Source organism: Macaca mulatta, chromosome 1 (assembly GCF_049350105.2).
Source record: "Macaca mulatta isolate MMU2019108-1 chromosome 1, T2T-MMU8v2.0, whole genome shotgun sequence".
NCBI classification, from domain to species: Eukaryota; Metazoa; Chordata; class Mammalia; order Primates; family Cercopithecidae; genus Macaca; species Macaca mulatta.
Genome location: NC_133406.1, coordinates 170,293,308 through 170,319,768, shown reverse-complemented (window position 1 = coordinate 170,319,768; position 26,461 = coordinate 170,293,308). Strand labels below are relative to the sequence as shown.

Genomic DNA, 26,461 nt, shown 5'->3' with positions numbered 1-26,461 from the left:
GACAGTTTTAAGAACCAAACACCTTGCTAAAAACCTGAATAACTTTTCCACTCATCTGTTTCCCCCAGGACTTTGTGAATACTTCAGAATGCCACAGAATATTCACTGGTCTCTCTCCCTAAAATAGGATGATTTCCTCAACATCATGGTTAATAGCACATCCTGACTATGTTTCTGACACATCCAGTAGGTATTTAGAACACAAATAGACAACTCCTGGCCTCATACACTCTGCCTAAAGGGAATGGGCAGAGTTCTGACACAGTATAAGAGCAGAGAAAATTTCCTTGTACTTGAGCTGAGATCTGAAGAATCTTAAAGAGCTGTGACAAAAAGAGGGGGATATATAAGTATGAGGACTATGAGAAACCAAAAAGCCAGCCCAGCTGACACATAGAAAGCCAGATGGAAAGAACAAGATAAGGAAGGAGACAAAGAAGTGATACTATCATACTGGACCTCATAAACAAAATTAGCAATTTTGGTCTTTGTCCTCAGAACAGGAAGTTTTAAAGAATTTTATGTAGAGAATAATATGACCAGAAGATGAAACTAAAATATAACAAAATATTAACAGTGGTTGTCTTTTTTTTTTTTTTTCTTAAGACAGGGTCTCGCTTTGTCCCGGGCTCCAGGCTGGAGTACAGTGGCACAATGTCGACTCACCATAGCCTCAGCCTCCCAGGCTCAAGTGGATCCTCCCATCTCAGCTCCCAAGAAGCTGGGACCACACACACACACCAACATGCCTGGCTAATTTTTGTGTTTTTTTGTAGAGACAGGTTTTTGCCATGTTGCTTAGGCTGGTCTTGAACTCCTGGCTCAAGCGACCCACCTGTCTCAGCCTCCTAAAGTGCTGGGATTATAGGCATGCCCCACTGCACCTGACCCAACAGTGGTTATCTGTGAGTGATATTATTTTCTTTTTTCCCCCTATAATTCCTAATTTTCTACAATGAATGTCATCATTTTCTTATAAGAAAAAACATTATAAAGTTTTGAAAACTCAGGAGAGTTGTGATAAGTAAAAGTCCTACTATAATTCTTTACTTTTTTCTTTTTTTTTTTAGACCGAGTCTCACTCTGTTACCCAGGTTGGAGTGCAGTGGTGTGATCTCAGCTCACTGCTACCTCCGCCTCCCAGGTTCAAGCAATTATCCTACCTCAGGCTCCCACGTAGTTGGGACTATAAGCACACATTACCACACCAGCTAATTTTTGTACTTTTTGCAGTGTTGGGGTCCCCCTATGTTTCCCAAGCAATCTGCCTGCTTTGGCCTCCCAAAGTGCTGGGATTACTGGCATCTAATATAATACTTTTAAGAAAAATTTTGATTCTTGATACACAGTCTCGAATTTTCTTTGCAGTTTTTATTCATCTCTTCATTAATTCATTAAACAAATATTGTACCAGAGATAAAGGGGTGAATAAGACAACATATGCATGACTTGAAGTCTCACAAAGCTTATATTATCAAGATACACAGAGTAGGGAACACATACTGAAAAATTAATAAGAAGTATGCAACATATTGCAAAGGAAAAGACTAAACCACTTTGAAAATGTAAAACAAGAAGAACTTAAGCTACTCTAAAAGTTGAGGAAAGCCTTCTCTCAAAAAGAAATATAAAATTGAAGGCTAAATGAAGACTTCTAGTTCAACGTAAGACTGTAAACCAGTATGAATTGCTGTTTCTCACACCACATTAACCTTTGATGTGCCACAAAAAAAAGACAAAGGCCAATAGAATTCCCAAAGCTACCATAACATAAGTATACCATGACATAAATCTGCACACAAACTGTGAGCAACTTCTGGGGAGACAAAACACAACTAGATCCCAGAGTGCATAAAGAAACCAGAGCTGTCTATATCAGAGAAAGCTAGGGACCATGGGTGAGGGATAAATTGTGGGGAAAAAAAGGCTTTTTACTTGTATCCATATCTCTATCTCACACTGGTCTGGGCTGATCACTGTTTACCAGGTAACCACTGTAAGGCACAAAAGCAATATAATCTTGAAATTTTATTATTTATTAGTGAAATGATTCTAAACAGTTTCTGACAAGTAGTTTGCATTGTGTGTTTTGTGGTACAAGAATGTTAGCAAAATTATCAGAAATCAGAAAAAATGGACAAATAGGTGACAAAGTTTTGCCAATAATTAATTATATTAGATTATCTCTGATTTCTCAAAAAATATAATTTTCTGAGCCCAGAAAATGTTAATGTAACACAAGCTAAAAAATCAAAAACTTAATCACAGTGCTTAAGATAACTTCAAAGTACAGACATAGCCAGGTGTGGTGGCTAACGCCTGTAATCCCAGCACTTTGGGAGGCCAAGGCAAGTGGATTACCTGAGGTCAGGAGTTCGAGACCAGCCTGGCCAACATGGTAAAACCCTCATCTCTACTAAAAATTCAAAAATTAGCCAGGTGCGGTGGCAGGCACCTGTAGTCCTAGCTACTCGGGAGGCTAAGGCATGAGAATCACAGGAACTCGGCCTCAAAAATAAATAAATAAATAAAAATAAGTACAGACACATGTTTAACACCATTATACGTTTATATTAATATTTCTAAATATGCACTGTAAGAGTTATTCAATTAATTATCCTTTAAGTTAGCAGTTAAGTATTTGTTTCATGTGATGGAAAGTAATGAAAATATCAACACTGAGCAATTATGGCTATATAATTACATAATAATAGTCAATGGGGTATTATTTAGAATGGCTAAGATATCACTCTACCTAAGAAAATCACTTTAAGAACAGATCTCAACTATCCGAGCCTCAATCTTTTACCTTTAAATTGATTGTTAAATATCCTTTAACTAATTTTCCATGATAATTTTGTTTATTGGCCTTCCCAATAATTATGAATTCTTAAACAGAAGAGACGAGGTATTTTATTCTCCACATCTTAATATGCACACATGTTTTATAGTAAGGACTCAGTAAATACTGATTCTGAATAAAAGAATCCTTGAGGCCGAGTGCAGTGGCTCACACCTGTAATCCCAGCATTCTGGGAGGCCGAGGCTGGTGGATCACCTGAGGTCAGGAGTTTGAGACCAGCCTGACCAACATGGAGAAACCCCATCTCTACTAAAAATACAAAATTAGCCAGGTGTGGTGATGCATGCCTATAATCCCAGCTACTGGGGCAGGAGAATCGCCTGAACTCGGAAGGCACAGTTTGCTGGTGAGCCTAGATCCTGCCATTGCACTCCAGTCTGGGCAACAAGAGCGGAACTCCATCTCAAAAAAAAAAAAAAAAAGAATAATTGAAAGTCACAAAAGTCACACTAGACAGAAACCCAGAAGCCAATCTGCTTTCCTCTCCACTCTGTTAATTAGTTAGAAAAATCAGAGGAAGTTTCTTCAGACCAGTTGTTGCAACTCTTATTATCACTTTCTTTTGGATTTTCACATTTTTTATCTTTTCCTTGAAATAGTTCTAGGATTAGTAATGTTTCTTGCTCTCATGAGAGTCTCCTGATACATGTCCAGAAAGGACAACTGTCAATGTATAACAAATAAAAAAAAAAATACACTCATTTTAGTTGTTAAAATATTACAATTTTATCTCAGTAAATCTTAGACCCAAATATAACTTCACCATTAAAAGTTGTTTATAGGCTGAGCACGGTGGCTCATGCCTGTAATCCTAGCACTTTGGGAGGCCAAGGCGGGCATATCACGAGGTCAGGAGTTTGAGACCAGCCTGACTAACATGGTGAAACCCCGTCTCTGCCAAAAATACAAAAATTAGCCAAGCGTGGTGGCAAGCGCCTGTGATCCCAGCTACTTGGGAGGCTGAGGCAGGAAAACCCCTTGAACGCTGGAGGTGGAGGCTGCAGTGAGCCAAGATTGTGTCATTGTAGAATATACAGCTAAATAATTTTTTTTTTTTTTTTGAGACGGAGTCTTGCTCTCGTCACCTGGGCTAGAGTGCAATGGCGCGATCTCCGCTCACTGCAACCTCCACCTCCTGGGCTCAAGCGATTCTCTTGCCTCAGCCTCCTGAGTAGCTGAGCTTACAGGTGCCCACCACCATGCCCAGCTATTTTTTTGTATTTTTAGTGGAGACGGGGTTTCACCACGTTGGCCAGGCTGGTGGTGAACTCCTGACCTCAGGTGATCCTCCCGCCTTGGCCTCCCAAAAGTGCTGGGATTACAGGCGTGAGCCACCGCGCCCAGCCTGCCAAATCTTAAGTGCCCAGAAGAGCCCAAAACATAGCATCAAAATAAGACTGAATCTATGTAACATCCTAGAAGAGTTCCACATTATGCATTTCTTTAATAAAGCTGCCAACGTTTTTTATTTTTTTCCACAAAGTTAGATTTAATCATTTTCAGCCTAAAACTATAAAGATAATATTACCAGCAAGATAATATTCCCATTCGTCCAGATTAAGTTTTGTAAAATTTTCCACTACTGAGATATACTTGACAAAAATAAGATCTGTTTGTGAAGTTGAAAAAAATTACGGGTAGGAGGAAGGAGACTGGAATAACTGAACATTCAGCATATTATCAAAAAGAATACAACATGTTTTGGAAATACTCTTTTAATGACTAAAACAAAATAGAGACAGTCTTCTTCCTTGCTTCCAGCAAAATCTATACCTACCAACTAAAGCAGGTAACTATTGTAACACTATGGTTATTTTTAGTTCCAATAATGGCCTAAATAATTAAGCAGTTGCCAAAAAGACAGTCAGGTTATTCATTTTTTTTAAATCCTGTATTATGGATGAATAAAAAAAAATCAGAGAACATCAGTAAGGTAGAATGCTGCAAAAGAAAAAAATTCATAATTTTAAACGTGATTTCTCAATTCTTTCTGTGTACCACCCAATGTTCAAGTTCCTAAGTCATAAATAATTCATATGTAAGTTTATATATAATTGCAAATGTTCATATCATGGCAAGTTAAATTGAATGAAGAATATTTCAAATGCATGACTTCATATTTTTAGAAGATACATCAACAACAGTAATTCATATTGCTTACTCATCTGTCTATCTCCATAGCTGATGGCTTCCGCCAGAGGGCTCCATCCCTGAGCATTTTTCACCTTGACTGGAGCATTGTGAGCCAAAAGTAAATGGGCACATTCTGCAAAATAAAGTAGTAATAATATCAAACATCATGCAATTTTTAGAATCTCTAAATATAAATATATAAAAGTTTAAAATACCAAATTAACATAAATAGATGAAATAAACACTGTACCATGTAGAATTATGTAATTTGAAAAATTCCTGTGTATCTAACTAAACCAGGTAATTTCAGATCCCTAGATTTAAAAAGTATCCATTCTACTACCTAAAAGTAAATTGGATCTCTCTGCAAAGAAGGTATCATGTTCCCTAATAATTGTTCCCAAGAGTATTTTTTTCATGTTTTCATACTCTAAAAGATAACCCAAGAACTTCAAGAGTGATTTACATGCAAATATCTATCAGCTAGTAAAACCCAAAAGAGGATTTTTATGTCCATAATGTCAAATAGAAAGTTCATTTTTTATTTCAGAAACAAAAGTGCTTTCAAAAAGAGTCAGTAATGTTTCCTATAAACACTTATTTTTCAAATTTTATAATTCTTATTGTTTGGAAAAATGTTCAAAAAAGGGGCAAAACTCGGCTTATGATACAACGACAAATCTAGATAGTTTTTCAAATAATCAAAAGAGGTCTAAGGTATAGACCTTTCTATAGGTTGAGAAAACTTTTTCTTTAATTAAAAATAAAAACTTGGCCGGGCGCAGCGGCTCATGCCTGTAATGCCAGCACTTTGGGAGGCCGACGCAGGCAGATCACGAGGTCAGGATATCGAGACCATCCTGGCTAACACGGTGAAACCCCGTCTCTACTAATATACAAAAAATTAGCCAGGCATGGTGGTATGCGCCTGTAGTCCCGGCAAATTGGGAGGCTAAGGCAGGAGAATCGCTTGAACCCGGGAGACAGAGGTTGCAGTGAGCCGAGATTGCGTCACTATATTCCACCCTGCGTAACACAGCCAACACTCCATCTTAAAATAAAATAAAAAGTTTATTTAACAGGAAAAAAGTTAAAACTGAGGCCCACGCCGGGCGCGGTGGCTCACGCCTGTAATCCCAACACTTTGGGAGGCCGAAGTGGGCCGATCACCTGAGGTTGGGAATTCCAGATCAGCCTGACCAACATGGAGAAATACTATCTCTACTAAAAATACAAAATTATCTGAGCATGGTGGCGCATGCCTGTAATCCCAGTTACTCAGGAAGCTGAGGCAGGAGAATCGCTTGAACCCGGGAGGCAGAGGTTGCAGTGAGCCGAGATTGCGCCATTGCACTCCAGCCTGGGCAACAAGAGCCAAACTCTTTCTCAAAAAAAAAAAAAAAAAAAAAAAAAAGACAGCCATCCATCCATTCATTCAATCAATAATTCAGCAAATATTTACCAAATGTCCATTATATGCAATTTCTAAATACCAGGTACTAGATAAGGTATTGCTATCGAAGAGCGCAATTCCTATGTTGGAATATAACATGTAAATTAATAACTAGAAAAGAAAAATAATGCAAGATAATGATAAGTGCTTTAAAAGAAGTAAGAGTGTCAAGACAGTGTAATGTGGGTTGGCTAAGGTGGAGAACAAATGGCACTTTAGCACTATTCCTAGTGATAGAGGAAATAAATATACTAGCAGGGAACTTTATTACAATAATGTAAAATAAATACAGAAATTTCATAGCAGTGTTTCAATCCAGTAACAGTATATAAAAATATAGGTATTCTTATATACCTATATATATAAATAGGTATAAAAGAAAATAAATGAATGTTTATTTTAGTGTTGTTTGTATGGCAATTATACTGGAAACAAAGTGAATGTCCACAGTAGGGCAATAATAGGCATGTTGCATCTACATTACAGTAATAATATACAGTCATTTTTTAAGACTAGAGTCATATCAAAAGTACAGAGAAGCTAGCTTGAATGGTGAGCCAAATTTGGGAAATTTAGCATCAAAAAGAATAATGGCTAACTAGTTGTAACACATTGAAAAAAAAAAACTGATAAGCCCATAACAACATCAAGAAATAAAAGGGAGGGCAATAAGTTCTTACTTACAGAATAATGCAATGCTACCTAATAAATGTAGAATAAATGATAAAATTAGAAAATTTAACATAATACCCATGTAATTTAACATAAAACCCCATGTAACTGGTTTAGGCAAAGGTCTTTATTGAATGCTAAAGCCAGTAGGTAAAAGGCTTTATGCTGGGAATAGGATATTCACATGGAACCGAAGTATTGTCCCAAGAATATTTACTAATAACAAACAGAAAAATGTTCCTTTACAATGGATATGTTTGAAGATCATCACTTAAACTATCTAACTTAGTGGCAATTAACAATGAAATAATCTAGTATTGTGTGATTCCAATGTGATATATGTAAAGTTCCTAATTTCACCTATGAAGTATTCTATCCAGAAATGTTTAACCTGAATCTAATAAAGCCTCTATAGCTAATTTTCAATTCACAGAAAAAACAAAGGATAAAGAACAGGTTAAGAAACATGGAGGGAAAATGATCAGGCAAATCTGAGAGAAAGGACGTTCTACAAGTTAACTGGTCAAGACTTTTCAAAAAAGTTGGGCACAAAGTTGGGGAAAAGGTGAGCAAACTGCTCTAGATTATGAGACATAACAACCAAATGCAATGAGTGACCCTCAACTGGGTCATGTTTCAATATAAAAAAACCTATAAATGACATTCTGGGAACAATTGGAGAAATCTCAATATGCATTGGGTATGACACGATATTTTAAAGATATCATTAATTTTCCTTGGTGTGATAATGATAATGTGGTTATGAAGGAGAACATCTGTATTCTTAGAGGTGCATGCTGAAGTATTTGGGAGTAAAATGTCATAATATCTACATTTAGGTTTCAAATGGTAAAACAAAAACAATATATACAGGCCAGGAGCAGTGGCTCACGCTTGTAATCCCAACACTTTGGGAGGCTGAGGGGGGGCAGATCATCTGAGGTCAGGAGTTCGAGACCAACCTGGCCAACATGCTGAAACCTGTCTCTACTAAAATACAAAAAAATTAGCTAGGCATGTTGGCATTGGCCTGTAATCCCAGCTACTACGGAGGCTGGGGCAGGAGAACTGCTTGAACCCAGAAGGCAGAGGTTGCAGTGAGCCAAGACCGTGCCACTGAGTGAGACTCCAGCTCAAAAACACAAACAAACAAAACAAACAAATAACAACAACAAAAATTTATATATATAAAACATACAAAGATAAATTAAAATATGAAACAATGTTAATTATTGAGTCTATGTGGAAAGTATTTGAGTGTTTGTTGTGATCATCTTTCAATTTTGGGGGTATATTTAAAATTTTTTATAATAAAATATTGAGAAGGATAAAGGAATTAAATAAATCAAAAAAAGGAATCAATTAGAGCCATCCCAACAGGCTTAAAGGAATTTTCACGGTGTACTGCTAAGTGATACAATTCATCTGCTCAACACAAAAGTATATAATGATTGCATTGTTTAAAAAGCAATGAGTAAGCCTAGGTGCGGTGGCTCACACCGATAATCCCAGCACTTTGGGAGGCCAAGGTGGGCAGATCACCTGAGGTCGGGAGTTCAAGACCAACCTGGCCAACATGGTGAAACCCTATCTCTACTAAAAATACACAAAGTAACCAGGTGTGGTGGCGCACGCCTGTAATCACAGTACTCAGAGGCTGAGGCAGGAGAATCGCTTGAAGCCTGGAGGCAGAGGTCTCAGTGAGCCGAGATAGCGCCATTGCGCTCCAGCCTGGGCAACAGAGCGAGACTCTGACTCAATAAATAAATAACTAAATAAATAAAGAAATGAGTAAAAAACTACATACACGAATGTATATATGTTCAGACACATGCACAAATATTTCTATATGATAATAAGCATACAGAAATGTATATAAGAATATCTAGCAGGTTTTAACATGCGTTACCATGTTTATTGGAAAGGGGATTAATAAGAAGAGGGGATGACAGCCAAGATAAAAAGAAAATTTTTTAAAAAAAAGAATAAAAACAAATGGACCCATCTCCCAAAAAACCACTGGGTTTTGTAAATATGTTTGTATGTATACATGTATATGGGAATGTAAACATGTAAGGTATCTACAAATTTCTATAGCTATTTCATGGTAGACTTTTGAAAGAAAAGAAAAATATGGCAAAGTACTATCTGTAGGGATTCTACTTCCATGAAGACAAAGTCTGTGTTGTAAGTAAAGCATACGATATGAAAGGATATCCATGAGGCTGTAAATGTTAACTACATCAGGAAAAAAAGTAGAGAGATCATGTTTTTATATATCTATGTATTGTATGATTTCAAGTGTTTCAACATGCATGTGTTAGTAACCAAAAAAAGTCATTAAAGAAAAAAATGGGCCAGGAGCAGCGGCTCACACCTGTACTCCCAGCACTTTGGGAGGCTGAGGCGGGTGGATCACAAGTTCGAGACCAGCCTGGCCAACATAGTGAAACCCCGACTCTACTAAAAATACAAAAATTAGCTGGGCGTGGTGGCGCACGCCTGTAGTCCCAGCTACTCAGGAGGCTGAGGCAGGAGAACCGCTTGAACTCAGGAGGCGGAGGTTGTGGTAAGCCAAGATTGCATCACTGCACACCAGTCTGGGCAACAAAGCAAGACTCTGTCTCAAAAAAAAAAAAAGAAAAGAAAAAAAGATAATATAAAAATATTAAAAAGCAAGTTGCACAACAATATCTAAAGCAATACCTTAGAATTCATATAAGATTTACATATTATCCTAGACATGTCAACAATGTTTCTGATATGCCACAGACCCAGCAGAACAGATGCCCTTCACTCACTAGTCACAACTCAGCTGAAGTAGAGATTAGCAACTAATAAAAAATCAGATACTCATAGATATGCTAATAACCTATGACATAGTCTTATAATTTTAAAAAAAAAGAACTGGTGGCCAGGTGCAGTGGCTCACACCTGTAATCCCAGGACTTTAGGAGGCTGAGGTGGGTGGATCAGGAGGTCAGGAGTTTGAGACCAGCCTGACCAACATGGTGAAACCCCAGCTCTACTAAACATACAAAAATTAGCCAGGGGTGGTGGCACACACCTGCAATCCCGGCTACTCAGGAGGCGGAGGCAGGAGAATCGTTTGAAACCAGGGGCCAGAGGTTCCAGTGAGCCAATATCGCACCACTGCACTCCAGCCTCGGTGACAGGACAAGATTCCGTCTCAAAAAAAAAAAATTAGATCAATCAAATGTCTTCTCTCGGTAATGTTAACAATGCATAATAAGAAAAGAAGGTAGTTAACAATTAGGCACTAAGGCTTAAAGAATGCATAAATGTGCCAGGAAGAAGTCAAGACAAGGATTGTGGAAAACGCAAATTATGAGGAATAGAAATCACACATTTAGACCAGGAACAGTGGCGCATGCCTATAATCCCAGCACTTTGGGAGGTCAAGATGGGCGGATCATGAGGTATGGGGTTTGATACCTATCTGGCCAACATGGCAAAACCCTGTCTGCACTAAAAATAAAAAACTTAGCCATACGTGGTGGCATGCGCCTGTAATCCTGGCCACTCAGGAGGCTGATGTAGGAGAATTGCTTGAACCCGAGAGGCGGAGGTTACAGTGAGCAGAGATCATGCCACTGCACTCCAGGCTGGGTGAGACTCCATCTCAAAAAAAAAACAAACCAAAAAAAAAAAAAAAACCAGAAAGAAATCACAGATTAATAAGTAAGAACTATAAAGGTGATCAAATATACAGAGAATCAATGAGAAAAATAGGTCAGTTAGCTGGGCGCGATGGCTCACGCCTGTAATCCCAGTACTTTGGGAGGCCGAGGCGGGCAGATCACGAGGTCAGGAGATCAAGACCATCCTGGCCAACATGGTGAAATCCCATCTCTACTAAAAAAAAAATACAAAGAATTAGCCAGGCGTGGTGGCGGGCACCTATAGAGCCAGCTACTCGGGAGGCTGAGGCAGGAGAATGGCATGAACCCAGGAGGCAGAGCTTGCAGTGAGCCGAGATCGTGCCACTGCACTCCAGCCTGGGCAACAGAGCAAGACTCTGTCTCAAAAAAAAAAAAAAAAAAGAGAAAAATAGGACAGTCGGAAACAACAGAATATCTAGAGTTATTAAAGTGAGAAACCTTATTAATTGTAAAGTTACTTTAGGAAAAAAATTAAAAATTGCAGATCCAAAAAAGACTGAAAATGAATTAAAAGTTGCAGCAACTGGTTTGAAAAACCTTTCTCTGATGTTTTCAACCAAAAGGTTAAGAATTAAAGATTACTTTTTCTATATCATCTCGTAAAACTTCCTGAAATCTTCCTTAATTACGTATAATATTCTTCTTCATTTCCATCCAAATCCACAGTTCAATAACCTCCCATGTGACATCACTAATATTAGTCAATGGACTCAGAAATTCAGAAAAAAATCAGTTTCTGTGGTGAAAAATTAACGCTATTCAGTAGGTTAAGATGCGTGAGAGAAAGAAAGCATGTAGAAGTATAAAAGATTCTCTTTACCGCAATCAAAATATTATTTGAAGGCCCTGGGAAATTTTGTTGTGTTTATAGACAAGTACACAAACAGAACACGCACTTCAACAATGAAATCACTAACGGTACAGTGTATCTTAAAAGAAGATAAAAGAGAATAGACTATCTAGGTTGAACAATGATATAATGTAAAAGCAATGTATAGAACACTAAGTAGGCCAGGCATGGTGACTCCCACCTATAATCTCAGTACTTTGGGAGGCCAAGGTGGGTAAATCACCTGAGGTCAGAAGTTCAAGACCAGCCTGGCCAACATGGAGAAACCCTGTCTTTACTAACAATACAAAAATCAGCCGGGCATAGTAACACACGCCTGTAATCCCAGCTACTACTAAATGAAATCACTAAAGGTACAGTGTATCTTAAAACAAGATAAAAGGGAATAGACTATCTAGGCTGAACAATGATATAATGTAAAAGCAATATATAGAACACTAAGTAGGCCAGGCGGGGTGGTTCTGTAATCTCAGCACTTTGGGAGGCCGAGGTGGGTAAATCACCTGAGGTCAGGAGTTCGAGACCAGCCTGGCCAACGTGGTGAAACCCCATCTCTACTAACAATACAAAAATAGCCTGGCATGGTAATGCACGCCTGTAATCCCAGCTACTACTAGGGAGGCTGAGGTGGGAGAATGGCTTGAACTCAGGAGGCAGAGGTTGCAGTGAGCCAAGATCATCCCACTGCACTCCATCCTGGGCAACAGAGTTAGACTCCAACCCAAAAAAGAAAAAAAAAAAAGAAACACTAAGTATAAAGTAGATGTTTTATTTTCCGCTACATATTCCAATCTTACTCTTTTGCAACCAAATATAAAAAATATAAACAGACTTTCAAGTTTGTTTGGAGTTATTTTAAAAGAGAATTATACAAACACATACATAAAGATCATAAGAAAAAAAGCAAAAAAAAAAAGGGTACACAACTGGAAAAATGCTAATGGATCAGTATGTAATCGGTTGTGTCTACTCTATTTGAAAAGGATTCAGAAACAACAAATACCAACATTATTTGCAGATCCTGAGTCATCTAACCAAGTGTTTCCCAGAATACATCCCACAGAACTCTAGTCTGTCAAGATACTTGCGAAAAAGAGCAAACATCAAATAACTGTGGGGAACTCTGACCACTATGGCCAACACATGCCCCAACTTGAAACATTACAATGCATATTAGCATATCAGATTTCTAACAAGTTCCACAACAAAGAAAACTTTTTAACTTTTATTTACCTAATATTTTTCAAATTGATTTGCTCTGGAAACTCTATTTTCTTCTAAATACCTTTCAATATCCCATGAAACTAATGTGGTTTTTCTCCTGTACTTCAATGGATGCAAAGAAACTAATGTTTTATGAAACATATTTTAATTTGTTGTTGTTGTTGTTGAAACGAAGTCTCGCTCTGTCGTCCAGGCTGCAGTGCTGTGGTATGATCTCGGCTCACTGCAACCTCCACCTCCCGGGTTCAAGTGATTCTCCTTTCTCAGCCTCCCAAGTAACTGGGATTATAGGCATGTGTCACCATGCCCGGCTAACTTTTGTATTTTTAGTAGAGACGGGGTTTTGCCATGGTGACCGGGTTGTCTCAAACTCCTGACCTCAAGTGATCTGCCCGCCTCGGCCTCCCAAAGTGCTAGGATTACAGATGTGAGCCACCACGCCTGGCTGAAATACATTTTAAAACAGGCTGATATAAACATATGATGAAGCATAATAGTACATCTATCTAAAATTAGAATACCCTCTGTCAGAATATATTTGAGTGGAAAAATAAAATTAGAACCCTAAACCAGAGATGGCAGATAGGCTTCATTTCACATTCAAATCCTGGTAAATCCATATTAACTACTAAAGTGCTAAATTAGGAAGGATTCCAGAATAGCAATCAGATTTGGCAAGCTGCATCTTGGCCAACTTTGATAATAGACCTTTCTGAATGGTTCTTAGTGAAAAAGAGGGCAAAGCAATACACCGTTAAAACAGATTTTAGAGCCGGGCACTCCCAAGTTGAAACTGAAACTTGGCTACTTTAGGCAAGTTTTGGGGCTGTTTTTCTTCCATAAAATGGAGATAATAATAGTACTTCACTCACATGGTTGTTGTAAGAGTTAAATTAGTAAATACATGTAAAGTACTAGGAAAAGCATCTGGCATACTGTAAATAATAAATTATAGTTATTTTCTAAAGTTCCAATCCAATGTTCTTTGGGAAAAAAAAAAAAAGCGTAAGTTTTTATTGATCAAATTCAGCTGACTATATCTGACATATTTTCACCAAGGTTGCTAGAGATGTCAATCATGGCCTGCCCTATGTACATTTCTGCTAAAGTAAACATACTTCCTCTGTATTCCTGATTCCCTCTCCTACACCCAAATCTCACCCAAGTCAGTCTAGCTAACACTAATTTCAAAGAAGCAAATACCTATCTTAAAGACAGATAATTAATAAGTCCGTCATCACCCATCACTTGTGGCTTGGCTTGAGATAAACTGGACCAATCAAACTTTTTGCTCAGAAATTTGGGAACCTAAGAAACCCGTCTAGTTAGTAGTGAACACTGAAACCAGAAAGTCACTAAAACTTAGGATCCTAAAAGAATTATTTTAGGTCTGTTCAATTTCAGTAAACAGAAAAAGTCAATCATGAAAAAGGAGAATACTGCAGATATACAGAACAGCAGACACACCATAAGAGATTGAAAGATGATAAGGAAATAGATAGGAGAACGACTGATTCCTCCAAACATCTTGGTTCCCACTCTTCCTGAGACCTGGCTGGCCCCTACTTCTTGAGTTTCTCTAATATGTAGCCTTTTAATGAGTATCTCTTTACTTAGAAGTTACTCTAGTTAATCTTCCTTGTTAAGAAGAAGAAGAAGAAAAAAAGCCATAACTATAACATTGAAGATACAGATTTGAATCACCAATTTTATAGAATTAAAATAAAAATTAAGGTCAGGCACAGTGACTCACATCTGTAATCCCAGTGCTCTGGGAGGCCCAGGAGGGAGGATTGCTTGAGGCCAGGAGTTTGAGAATGGCCTGGGCAACATAGCAAGACCTCATTTCTAAAAATAAATTTAAAAGTTAGTTAGGTATGGTGGCATGTGCCTCTCTAGTCCTTGCTACTTGGGAGGTTGGAGACGAGAGGATCACTTGAGCCCAGGAGTTTGAAGTCGCAGTGAGCTAGGATCGCACTGCTATACCCCAGTCTGGGCAACAGAGCAAGACCCTGTCTCTAAAATAAAAATTATACTATCCTGCAGATCATATGCTTCATTTAAACATTTGGACTTAAAAATCAAACTAGCAAAATAACTTTGTTTTTCAACAATACAAGTTCAAGCCAGGGCAACACAGGGAGAACCTGTCTCTACATAAAATAAAAAAATTAGCTGGGCATGGTGGCATGTGCCTATAGTCCCAGCCACCCTGAAGGCTGAGGCAGGAGGATCACTTGAGCTCAGGAGTTCAAGACTGCAGTGACCCATGATTGCATCATTGCACTCCAGCCTGGGGAACAGAGCGAGACCATGTTTCAAAAATAAAATAAAGGCCAGGCGCGGTGGCTCATGCCTGTAATCCCAGCACTTTGGGAGGCCAAGGTGGGCGGATCACCTGAGGTCGGGAGTTCAAGACCAGCCTGACCAACATGGAAAAATCCCATCTCTACTAAAAATACAAAATTAGCCAGGCGTTGTGGCACATGCCTATAATCCCAGCTACTTTGGAGGCTGAAGTAGGAGAATCACTTGAACCCAGGAGGCAGAGATTGTGGTGAGCCGAGATTGTACCATTGCACTCCAGCCTCGGCAATAAGAGTGAAATTCTGTCTTAAAATAAATAAGTAAATAAAATAAAATAAAATAAAATAAAACAAAAAAAAACAAGTTCTAACAATATCCCTAGGTCAGTAGACATTCAGATCAAATGTTTACATTGACAGATACATTATACCATATAACAACAACAGATGTTCATAATGATACTTCTAGATCATTGAAAAAAAAATCTTAACAGAAGTTCATTAGCCTGTTTAAAAATATACAATAATATTTCTTTAAAAAATTTTATTGGCTGGGTGCGGTGGCTCACACCTGTAATCCCAGCACTCTGGGAGGCTGAGGCAGGCAGATCATGAGGTCAGGAGATCAAGACCAGCCTGGCCAACATGCTGAAACCCCGTCTCTACTAAAAACACAAAAAATTAATCAGGCGTGGTGGCACGCGCCTGTAGTCCCAGTTACTCAGGAGCCTGAGGCAGAAAAATTGCTTAAACCCGGGAGGCAGAGCTTGCAGTGAGCCAAGACTGCACCATTGCCCTCTAGAATAGGCAACAGAGCAAGACTCTGTCTCAAAAAAAAAAAAAAAAAAAAAAATTCTATCAAACACATTTAAAATATAAAAATCTAGTACTCAAAGGATTGCTATTCAGCTATCTAAAATCCTCACTTTCCAGAATAACTGGGGATCCAAATAACTGAAGTTTTACTGCACTTAGGAATAACCTACAAAAGTAGGTATCTTTTAAATCACCTGCCTATAAGGTTTTTTAAATTAAAGAATGAATACTTTAACAAATACTTAATAAACAAGTATTAAGTTTTCGCAATTATCTACCATACAAAAGGCTCAACTTATGACTTTAGAGATATAAAATATTATGTATTAAAAATCATATAAAACTCTAATATGAAAAGTATAATAATTAATGAATCTTAATATTTGGAAATAAATCTTCTAAAATTATAAATTCCTGCTTGATAAAACAACCAAGTAAGGGGAAAAAATATAGTTTCAAAAGACATAAAAATTAGTACAGGATTTCCACCAACACTTTAAAAAGGGCTATGGAAAACAAGAAAATATTTACTAATTTCAATATACTGAATTCCAAGTTCAATTAACAAATAAAATAAGTGAGTTTTTAAAAACTCAAAAGATAAAATTGATCTTAAAAAGTTTAAACAGACTATACCTAAATGAAGTTAATCATAAAAAAAGAAAAGATTTACTAACCTTTATTTCCTAACATCACAGCAAGGTGTAAAGGAGTATTTCCTAAAAAAAATAAAATAAATAAATTAGAAGGTGTCAAAACATAAGAACATTTACTTAAAAGTGGTTTCAGTTCCTCCAGAAATTTCACTGGCAGATTTTAAGCAAAAATACTGTGACTGCAAAATAATATTGCTTATATAGTAAATTTAAGGTCAGAAGATACCATGATTTCTGAGTACAATGTACTCCCCAACCCCTCCAAAAAAAAAGGGTATCCATTTTGAGATTTTTCAAACAGATTTCACAGATTCCTTTGGCTGCTAATTTCTCTTTCACATTATTCTTTGTTCATTTAGCAAACAATTTTATCTAGTCATCCTTGGGGACAAAAATCAGTAAGACCGAATCCCACTCTTCAAGTTGTTCAGAAAGTCTTCTGTTAGACAAATATGAAAATAAATAATAATTATTATTTCTTAAATAGAAGGGAAGATAGCCTGACTGTGGAACATAGTGCAGGGCTCATAACTTTGCAGAGAATTAAATATTGAAGAATGGACCACAATGAAATGAGCCTTAAATAATTTGTTAGAAATCTGTAGGTGAACAAAAGCAACACTGGCTAGCATTCCAGATTTTTTTTTTTTTTTTAAGTTATCCAAATCACACTCAAGTGCAGGAGCAATTTATATTTGGGAAACAAACAAAAAGTTATTAGTGAGAGTGAAGAAGTTATAGAAAACAGTAAAGAATGAAATTGGAATGATGAGCAAAAGAAAAAGACTTGAAAGCTGTGCTATGAAGTTTGGACTACATCCTATAGTTGTTGTTATAGAATGACTAATTTCAAAATGATACCCTAAGCCACACTTATGATCTAAATATTAAATCAACAGTAATATTTGAAATTAAAAAGTTAGTAAATAAATTTGCTAAATTTCACATATTAGCAATTTTACAGAAGTCATCACATTAATTACGACCAAAATAATAAGCTAAACATTATCAAGGGATCATATGCAGGATGAAATAAGAGATGTGCATGTGATAAATTCCGGTTTCCTCTTAGCTTGACAAGAGATCGGCCATGATTAAAACACACACACACACACACACACACACACACACACACACTTTTGCTCAATAAAGGCAGAATGGAATGGGAATTGTTGGCAAAGTCAGCAAAATACTATTTTGAGCAAAATTTAGAAAACAGCACAAAGAAATTCACTACACTAAAGTCATCTCCATGGCCAGGCACGGTGGCTCACGCCTGTAATCCCAGCACTTTGGGAAAGTGGCAGGCAGATCACCTGAGGTCAGGAGTTCAAGACCAGCCTAGCCAACATGGTAAAACCCCATCTCTACTAAAAATACAAAAGTTAGCCAGGCATGGTGGCACCCGCCTGTAATCCCAGCTACTTGGGAGGCTGAGGCAGGAGAATTGCTTGAACGTGGGAGACAGAGGTTGCAGTGAGCCAAGATTACCCCATTGCACTCCGGCCTGGGCGACAAGAGTGAAACTCTGTCTCAAAATAAATAAATAAAATAAAGTCATCTCTGTAAGCAATTTTACCAAAAACAAAACAAAACCCTGGATTACAGAAAATCTCTTTATCTTAACTAGGGACAAAAAAACAAGGCAGATTTGGAGATACAAGTCACATTATGCTTTTCAGAAATAAGAACTGGAGGTACAAATTTCCATTGGTACTTAGTACTTTAATATGAAATATGCAATGACGGAAAGCATCTTTCGGCCAGGTGCAGTGGCTCACGCCTGTAATCCCAGCACTTTGGGAGATCAAAGTGGGCGCATCACCCGAGGTCGGGAGTTCAAGACCAGCCTGACCAACATGGAGAAGCTCCATCTCTACTAAAAATACAAAATTAGCCAGGGGTGATGGCGCATGCCTGTGATCCTAGCTACTGAGGAGGCTGAGGCAGGAGAATCGCTTGAACCTGGGAGGCGGAGGTTGCGGTGAGCCACGATGGTGCCACTGCACTCCAGTCTGGGCAACAAGAGCAAAACTCTGTCTCACAAAAAAAAAAAAGAAAAGCATCTTTCATTATAGGCAGTTTTATATATGAATTTAGTAAAACTGGTTTCTCTCTCCTCCCATGTAGAAATTGCATACCTATCTCATGAAGATATTAAAGAAACCACCCCTCCCCTCACAAACAACTCTATGTCTGCAATTTTTCACTTTCTGCAAAGGACATATAGAGACACTCAAGCGAATTTTCCACATTAGGAACTCTCAGTAAAGCACAGTTTTCCTACTACTACTAACTAATATGTTCAGTTCAAATAAAATGAAAATGCTTAAGAACGTTTTTTGTTGTTGTTGCTGTTTTGTTTTGTTTTGAGACAGAGTCTCATTCTGTTGCCCAGGCTGGAGTGTAGAGGTCGATCTGGGCTCACTGCAACCTCCGCTTCCGGGGTTCAGGTGGTTCTCCTGCTTCAGCCTCCTGAGTAGCTGGGATTACAGGTGAGTGCCTCTACGCCCAGCTACTTTTTATATTTTTAGTAGAGATGGGGTTTCATCATGTTGGCCAGGCTGATCTCAAACTCCTGACCTCAGGTGATCCGCCCGCCTCGGCCTCCCAAAGTTCTGGGATTACAGGCATGATTGAGCCACCACGCTCGGCCCTTAAAAACAATTTTAAGCACAGTTATGCACTGATACATTAGGAGCCACCTGTGGGTCAGATTCATAAACTATTCAGTGCCTTCAGTCTTCAGCATAATACAAGGTTAAAAAAAAACCAACATGAACAAGGAACAATTTCCAATTTGATTGGTCTAGAATGAAGTCCTCTTCCTTCTTTTCAAAATATTGAACTAAATTTCCTAAGTTTGCATTCACATTCGATGATAATTTACCAAGACCTAAAAGTAGTCCCAAAAAGCAAACAAATTTGGGTGGGCGCAGTGGCTCTCGCCTACAGTCACCGTACTTTGGAAAGCTGAGGTGAACAGATCGCTTGAGGTCAGGAGTTCAGACCAGCCTGGCCAACAAGGCAAAACCCCGTCTCTACTAAAAATACCGGGTGTAGTAGCGCACACCTGTAATCCAGCTACTCGGGAGGCTGAAGTAGAAGAATCGCTTGAGTCCGGGTGGCAGAGGTTGCAGTGAGCCGAGATGGCGGCATTGCACTCCAGCCTAGGCAATAAAGTGAGACCCTGTCTCAAAAAAAAAAAAAAAAAAAGCAAACAAACTTGTTGACAATTTGGTGTTAAAAACAAAAGGTCAACACCAGCTATGCCAAAACCAAAGCTTTACTTTGAGCTATCATTTTTTTTTTTTTTTTTTTTTTTTTTTTGAGACGGAGTCTCCCTCTTGTCACCCAGGCTGGAGTGCAGTGGCACGATCTCGGCTCACTGGAACCTCCGCCTCCCAGGTTCAAGCAATTCTCCTGCCTCAGCCTCCCAGGTAGCTGGGATTACAGGTGCCCACTACCATATCTGGCTAATTTTTGGATTTTTATTAGAGACAGGGTTTCACTATGTTGCCCAGGCTGGTCTCCAATTCCTGGCCTCAAGTGATCCGCCCACCTTGGCCTCCCAAAATGCTAGGATTACAGGCGTGAGCCACCGCGCTCGGCCCTCTAATTCCTTTATATGTGCATTCTGACAAACTAAATATTTCTAGCATTGTTTATCTATTTTCATTTATTGGCATAAAATTTGTTCGAAATATCCATTAATGATATACTATGACCTTTGAATTTATACTGATGTACCACTTCTCATTCCTAATATCTGTTATTTGTGCCTTTTTTTTCTCTTGATCAGTCTGATTTTTTTTTTTTTTTTTTTTTTTTTTTTTGAAACAGGGTCTTGCTCTGTCACCCAGGCTGGAGTACAGTGGCAAAATCATGGCTCACTGCAGCCTCAACCTTCCAGGCTCAAGTGATCCTCCCATCTCAGCCTCCCAAGTAGCTGGGATTACAGGCACACATCACCACACCCGACTAATATTTTTTTTTTAATTTTCAGTAGAGATGTCTCACTATGTTGCCCAAGCTGGTCTCAAAATCCTGGACTCAAGCAATCCTCCCACCTCGGCCTTCCGAAATACTGGGATTACAGGCATGAGTCACTGTGCCTGGCCTATTAATTTTATTCATCTTTTCAAAGAACAAAGTGTTGGCTTTGTTGTTCTATTTTTCTAATTTAATCATTCCTGCTCTTTTATTACTTCTATTTTATTTGGGTAAAATAAACTCAAAATGGGAAATTAAGCAACTTAAAATTGTTCTTCTAATTTATTAAAACAGATTTGATGATTGATATTTCAGCCGTTTTCCTAATATATCTACCTTTTTAAAAATGTCTAGCTTATCTGCATTGCGTTCAGAGAACGGGCAGTGTAATTTCAGTCATCTGAAATGCATTGAGATTTGCTTTATGGTTGAGTCTGACCAATTTTTGTAAATGCTGTCTATATCCTTGAAAAAAAAAAAAAAACTTTTTATTCTGCAGTTGTTGGGTTCAGCATTTCATATAAATCTACAAGATCCATTTTAATGGTGTTGTTCATGTTTTTTATATCCTTATTGATTGTCGTCGTTGTTGTTGGCTTGTTTGGTTACAAAGAGAGGAATGTTAAAAATCTCCCACTATAATTGTGGTTTCTATGTCTTCTTGTAATTCTAGCAAGTTTTGCTTGATATATTTTGAAGCCATGTTATCAAGTGCAATCAAACTTAAAATCTTCATAGATTCTTTGTTAATTGAACCACTTTTCGTTGTGAGACATGCACCTTTTTTTCAGATAATGTTTTCTGTTTTAAAACCTATTAGGGGGCAGGCACAGTGGCTCATGCCTGTAATCCCAGCGCTTTCGGAGGCCGAGGCAGGCGGATCACGAGGTCAGGAGCTCGAGACCAGCCTAGCCAATATGGTGAAACCCCGTCTCTATCAAAAATACAAAAATTAACCAGGTGTGGTGGTGTGCACATGTAGTCCCAGCTACTCAGGAGGCTGAGGCAGGAGAATCATTTGAACCCAGGAGGTGGAGGTTGCAGTCAGCCAAGATCACACCACTGCACTCCAGCCTGGGCGACACAGTGAGACTCCATCTCAAAAAAAAAAAAAAACCTATTAGGATATTAACACCATTACCACTATACCAACTTTTTTGAATTGGTATTCGCATGGAATATATTTTTCAATCCTCTTACTTTCAACTTTTTAACATCCTGATGTTTTAGATACGTCTCCAACTGCATGCAGTTGGGTGTTTTTAATCCTACAGTAAGACAGTATTTGTCTTTTAACTGAAACATTTAATCCAGTTTCATATATATTTACTGATATATCAGGGTCTAAATCTAGCATCCTTTTTGTGTTTTCTTTTTTTTTTTTTTTTTTTGAGATGGAGTTTCGCTCTGTCACCCAGGCTAGAATGGAGTGGTGCAATCTTGGCTCACTGCACCCTCCGCCTCCCAGGTTCAAGAGATCCTCCTGCCTCAGCCTCCCGAGTAGCTGGGATTATAGGCATGCGCCACCACACCAGCTAATTTTTGTATTTTAGTAGAGACAGGGTTTCACCATGTTGGCCAGGCTGGTCTTGAACTCCTGACCTCAAGCAATCTGCCTGCCTCAGCCTCCCAAAGTGCTAGGATTACAGGTGTGAGCCACCACCAGCCCAGCCCCTTTTTGTGTTTTCTATTTGTCCTGCCTGTTCTATATTCCTTTTGCTCATCCTTCTTACCTTCCTCCAGATTGACAACTTTTATTATTCCATTTTGTTTTTTCATCTATCTGAAAGGTATACATATTTTACTTTACTATAGCAGGAAAGTGGCATGATACAAATTACATTTTAAAATCATTCTTGTTCTCATGTAGAGAATAGATTGGAGGGGGACACAGAGAGACCAGTTACGAGTCTGATGCAACATTCCCAGGAAAAAATATAATTAAAATTGGTCAGTCTCAATGTGGGGGCAGAGGAGACAGAAGTAGACTGGTTCAAAATAACTTGCTAATTATATGTGTATGGGGAGTAAGAAGTGGTGAAACAAAGAATGATCTCAGTGACTGGCTTGAGCAACTAGATAGTTAACGATGTAATTTAAAAGAATGGGTGGCCAGGTGAAAGGGAAGGAGGCAGAAAATGGTAATTCCAATTTGGACAAGTTAATTTGAAAACAACTCTGAGATTCCAAGTGAAGACGAATACAAAATCTAGAATTCAAAGGAGAAGTATAGGCTGGAGATACACATTTGGCAGTAAAAAAGAAGAGATGAGCCTGAAGCAGTGGCTCATGCATGTAATCCCAGCACTTTGGGAGGCAGAAGCGGGCAGATCACAAGGTCATGAGTTTGAGACAAGCCTGACCAACATGTTGAAACCCCATCTCTACTAAAAATACAAAAATTAGCCGGGCATGATGGCGCATGCCTGTAATCCCAGCTACTCAGGAGGCTGTGGCAGGAGAATGACTTGAACCTGGGAGGCAGAGGTTGCAGTGAGCCAAGATCGCCCATTGCACTCCAGCCTGAGCGACAGAGCGAGACTCCAACTCGGTGGAGGGGGAAATAAAAAAAAGAAAAGACGTTTACAATCAAATGTATAAATTCCTGAATATCTCTTTTTGTCTCAATAGTGGAAGAGGTGGCAACAGTTCCCTTTCTTCACTTCTCTATCTTTCAGGAAGAAAAAGAAGTACCGTGCTCCAAATGGTTAAAAAAAAAAACAAAGAAAAACACACACACACACAGATAAGGAACTGATAACACTAGTTGCTGCCCAGGAGGGGAACTAGATAGGTAGAGATTGGTGAAAGGCAAACTTAAAATGTATCCTTTTATTTTTAAGAATTCTAAAGCATGTGAATATAATAACTATTCAAAAAATTTTTGAATTTAAGTCAAGGAGTGTCCACCAGAGTCTACACAGATAACCTAGGTGAAGAAGTCAAGGTGTCCATGTTCCTGGATAATTATCCTTTGTTTTCTTAACCCCTCAAGAACATAGAGAAAAGAGAGGGTAAAAGCATCAGTACCTACTGAAGTTACAAATGAAACCTTCCATTACAAGTCCAAATTTAATCATATTATCACAAGATTTATGAACTAGAAGTCAGTTCAACAATTCAATCCCTCTTTTTACAGATAAGAATATAAACAGAAATACCTTCTACTATGATGCTAAATATAATGCTGTGCTAATTCAGTATTTTAAATGGCAAAATCATCATCATCACCACCTGGCTAATAGTGAATTTACTGTATCCACCAAGTATATCATAAAACTAAGTGCTCCAATATCCTAGTTACCTCCATCTAATATCTCCTCAGTTTTCTATGTCCTCAACCTGCTGCTTAAGCTAATTTATTACACAAAGGATTATAAAAACATGAAATAAACTTTGCTATCAACTTTTCATACGTACTTTTTAAATCTGAAATTGAACGCCTTCATTCTAACTTGATAAACTAAATCAAACTGTTTTGTCGAACAAGTGAAAAACATCCAGTAATATTAAGACCACTTTAGCTTTTAGGTAGGTTGGTTTGTTTGTGGCAAAGTCTCTCTGTTGCCCAGGCTGGAGTGCAGTGATGCCATCTCGGCTCACTGCAGCCTTTACCTCCTGTGCCTCAGCGTCCCATGCCTCAGCCTCCTGACTAGCTGGAATTACAGGCGTGTACCACCATGCCTGGCTAATTTTTGTATTTTTATTAAGGATGGAGTTTAGCAAAACTGTGTTGGCCAGGCCAATCTCAAATTCCTAGCCTCAAGTGATTCGCCCACCTCAGCCTCCCAAAGTGCTGGGATTATAGGCATGAGACACCACACCAGGCTGATTTTAATTTTAAAATATGTAAAAAACACTGGCCGGTACAGTGGCTCAAGCCTGTATTCCCAACAGTTTGGAACACTGAGATGGGAGGATTGCTTGAGCCCAGGAATTCAACACCAGTCCATGCAACATAGGGAGATCTTGTCTCTGCAAACAATAATTTTTAAAATTTAGCTGGGGGCTGGGCACGGTGGCTCACGCCTGTAATCCCAGCACTTTCAGAGGCCGAGGCGGGTAGATCACCTGAGGTCAGGAGTTCAAGACCAGCTGAGCAACAAGGTGAAACCTTGTCTCTACTAAAAATACAAAAATTAGCCAGGTGTGGTGGCAGGTGCCTGCAGTCCCAGCTACTCAGGAGGCTGAGACACGGGAATTGTTTGAACCCAGGAGGCGAAGGTTGCAGTGAGCCAAGATCACGCCACGGCACTCCAGCCTGGGCAACAGAGCGAGATTCCATCTCAAAAAATATATATATATATATTAGCTGGGCATGGTAGTGTGGTATGCCTGTGGTCTCATCTACTCAGGAGGGTGAGGTGGGAGGATTGCCTGAGAGTGGGAGGTCAAGCCTGCAGAGAGTCATGGTCACACTATTGCACTCCAGCCAGGATGACAGAGTGAGACCCTATCTCAAAAAAAAGAATAAATAAAAACAAATAATCAATAGAATCGCTGGCATTTCATGGGTATCTATTAAATGTGTTAGGCACTATGCTGTATACTTGTGATACCTTATTCATTTAATTTGCTCAATAATCCTATGAAACAAATATTATTTCTATTTCTCAAGAAGAAAAATAGACCTAATAGTAGTTATTTTCCAAAATTACATATCTAGAAACCAGGACAGTTAATGACGCAAAAATTTATATTCTTTTTACTGTATTTACAGTTTTCAAGCTTTTGAATCTCAGGATTCCTTTATACTTCTAAAAATTATTAAGGATCCCAAAACCATTTGTATAGATATATCTATTGATATTTACCATATTAGAAATTCAGATTTAAAAATTTTTAAATTTATTAATTTTAGAACTATAATACTCATTACCTGTTAATATAAAATTTCTTATGAAAAAATTAACTACATTTTCCAAAACAAATAAGTGACAAGAGCAGTACTATTTTAAATTATTTAATTAAAAATAAAAATAAATTACATTTCTTTAATGTCTGGCTTAACAGAAGATGGCAGCTGCATTTTTATATATGCTTCACACAAATTCACAGTTGATGAGAGTAGGAGTATTTTAATACCCTTTTCTGATAATTGGGGGATATTTTTCTTTGCTACTACACCAAAATTCACTTCTTAAAAGTTGGTTGCACAGCCGGGCGCAGTGGCTCACACCTGTAATCCCAATACTTTGGGAGGCCAAGGCAGGTGGATCACCTGAGGTAGGAAGTTTGGGACCAGCCTGACCAATATGGAGAAACCCCGTCTCTACTAAAAATACGAAATTAGCCGGACGTGGTGGTGCATGTCTGTAATCCCAGCTACTCGGGAGGCTGAGGCAGGAGAATCACTTGAACCCAGGAGGCGCAGGTTGCAGTGAGCCAAGATCACGCCATTGCACTCCAGCCTGAGCAAGAACAGCGATACTCCATCTCAAAAAAAAAAGATTGCAATATGAAATCTAAAATCATATCAGTAAGTTTTTTGTACTGTGTTACACTGAAATATACTGATCTGTCTTGTGCTTTGAATGGATCTTGTACTATACATGATTCTGTAACACCATGCATTGATCAGTTGAAAAACACCAGTTGACCAGGTTATGGAAATCTTCAAATGCTGACGTATTTCACTGTACAACAGCAAAAAATCATATTTGGCAATATCACCTCCAATCTAACTAGAACAGTCTTTTATGTACTGGGAACCCATCAAGCTTACCATAGCAGAGGTAAGTTCTTCAAATTTCTACTTTTCATTTGAAAGCTTCAATTTTTTCATTCACAACAAATACTATCACTTGTTTTC

The 26,461-nt window shown here is 38.4% G+C and overlaps 1 protein-coding gene across 4 annotated transcripts in view; it reads right to left on the bottom strand.

Moving 5' to 3' along the window:
• ANKRD13C (ankyrin repeat domain 13C) overlaps nucleotides 1–26,461 on the bottom strand; it is an 87,882-nt gene that overhangs the window by 51,116 nt on the left and 10,305 nt on the right. For all 4 annotated transcript variants that reach the window (XM_015142492.3, XM_015142501.3, XM_077954160.1 and 1 more), the window contains exons 2-3: nucleotides 16,678–16,719; nucleotides 5,025–5,129 (exon numbers count right to left, since the gene is read on the bottom strand). In XM_015142492.3, coding sequence (XP_014997978.1) covers nucleotides 5,025–5,129; nucleotides 16,678–16,719 — 147 coding nt within the window. The remainder of the gene's footprint in view (nucleotides 1–5,024; nucleotides 5,130–16,677; nucleotides 16,720–26,461) is intronic.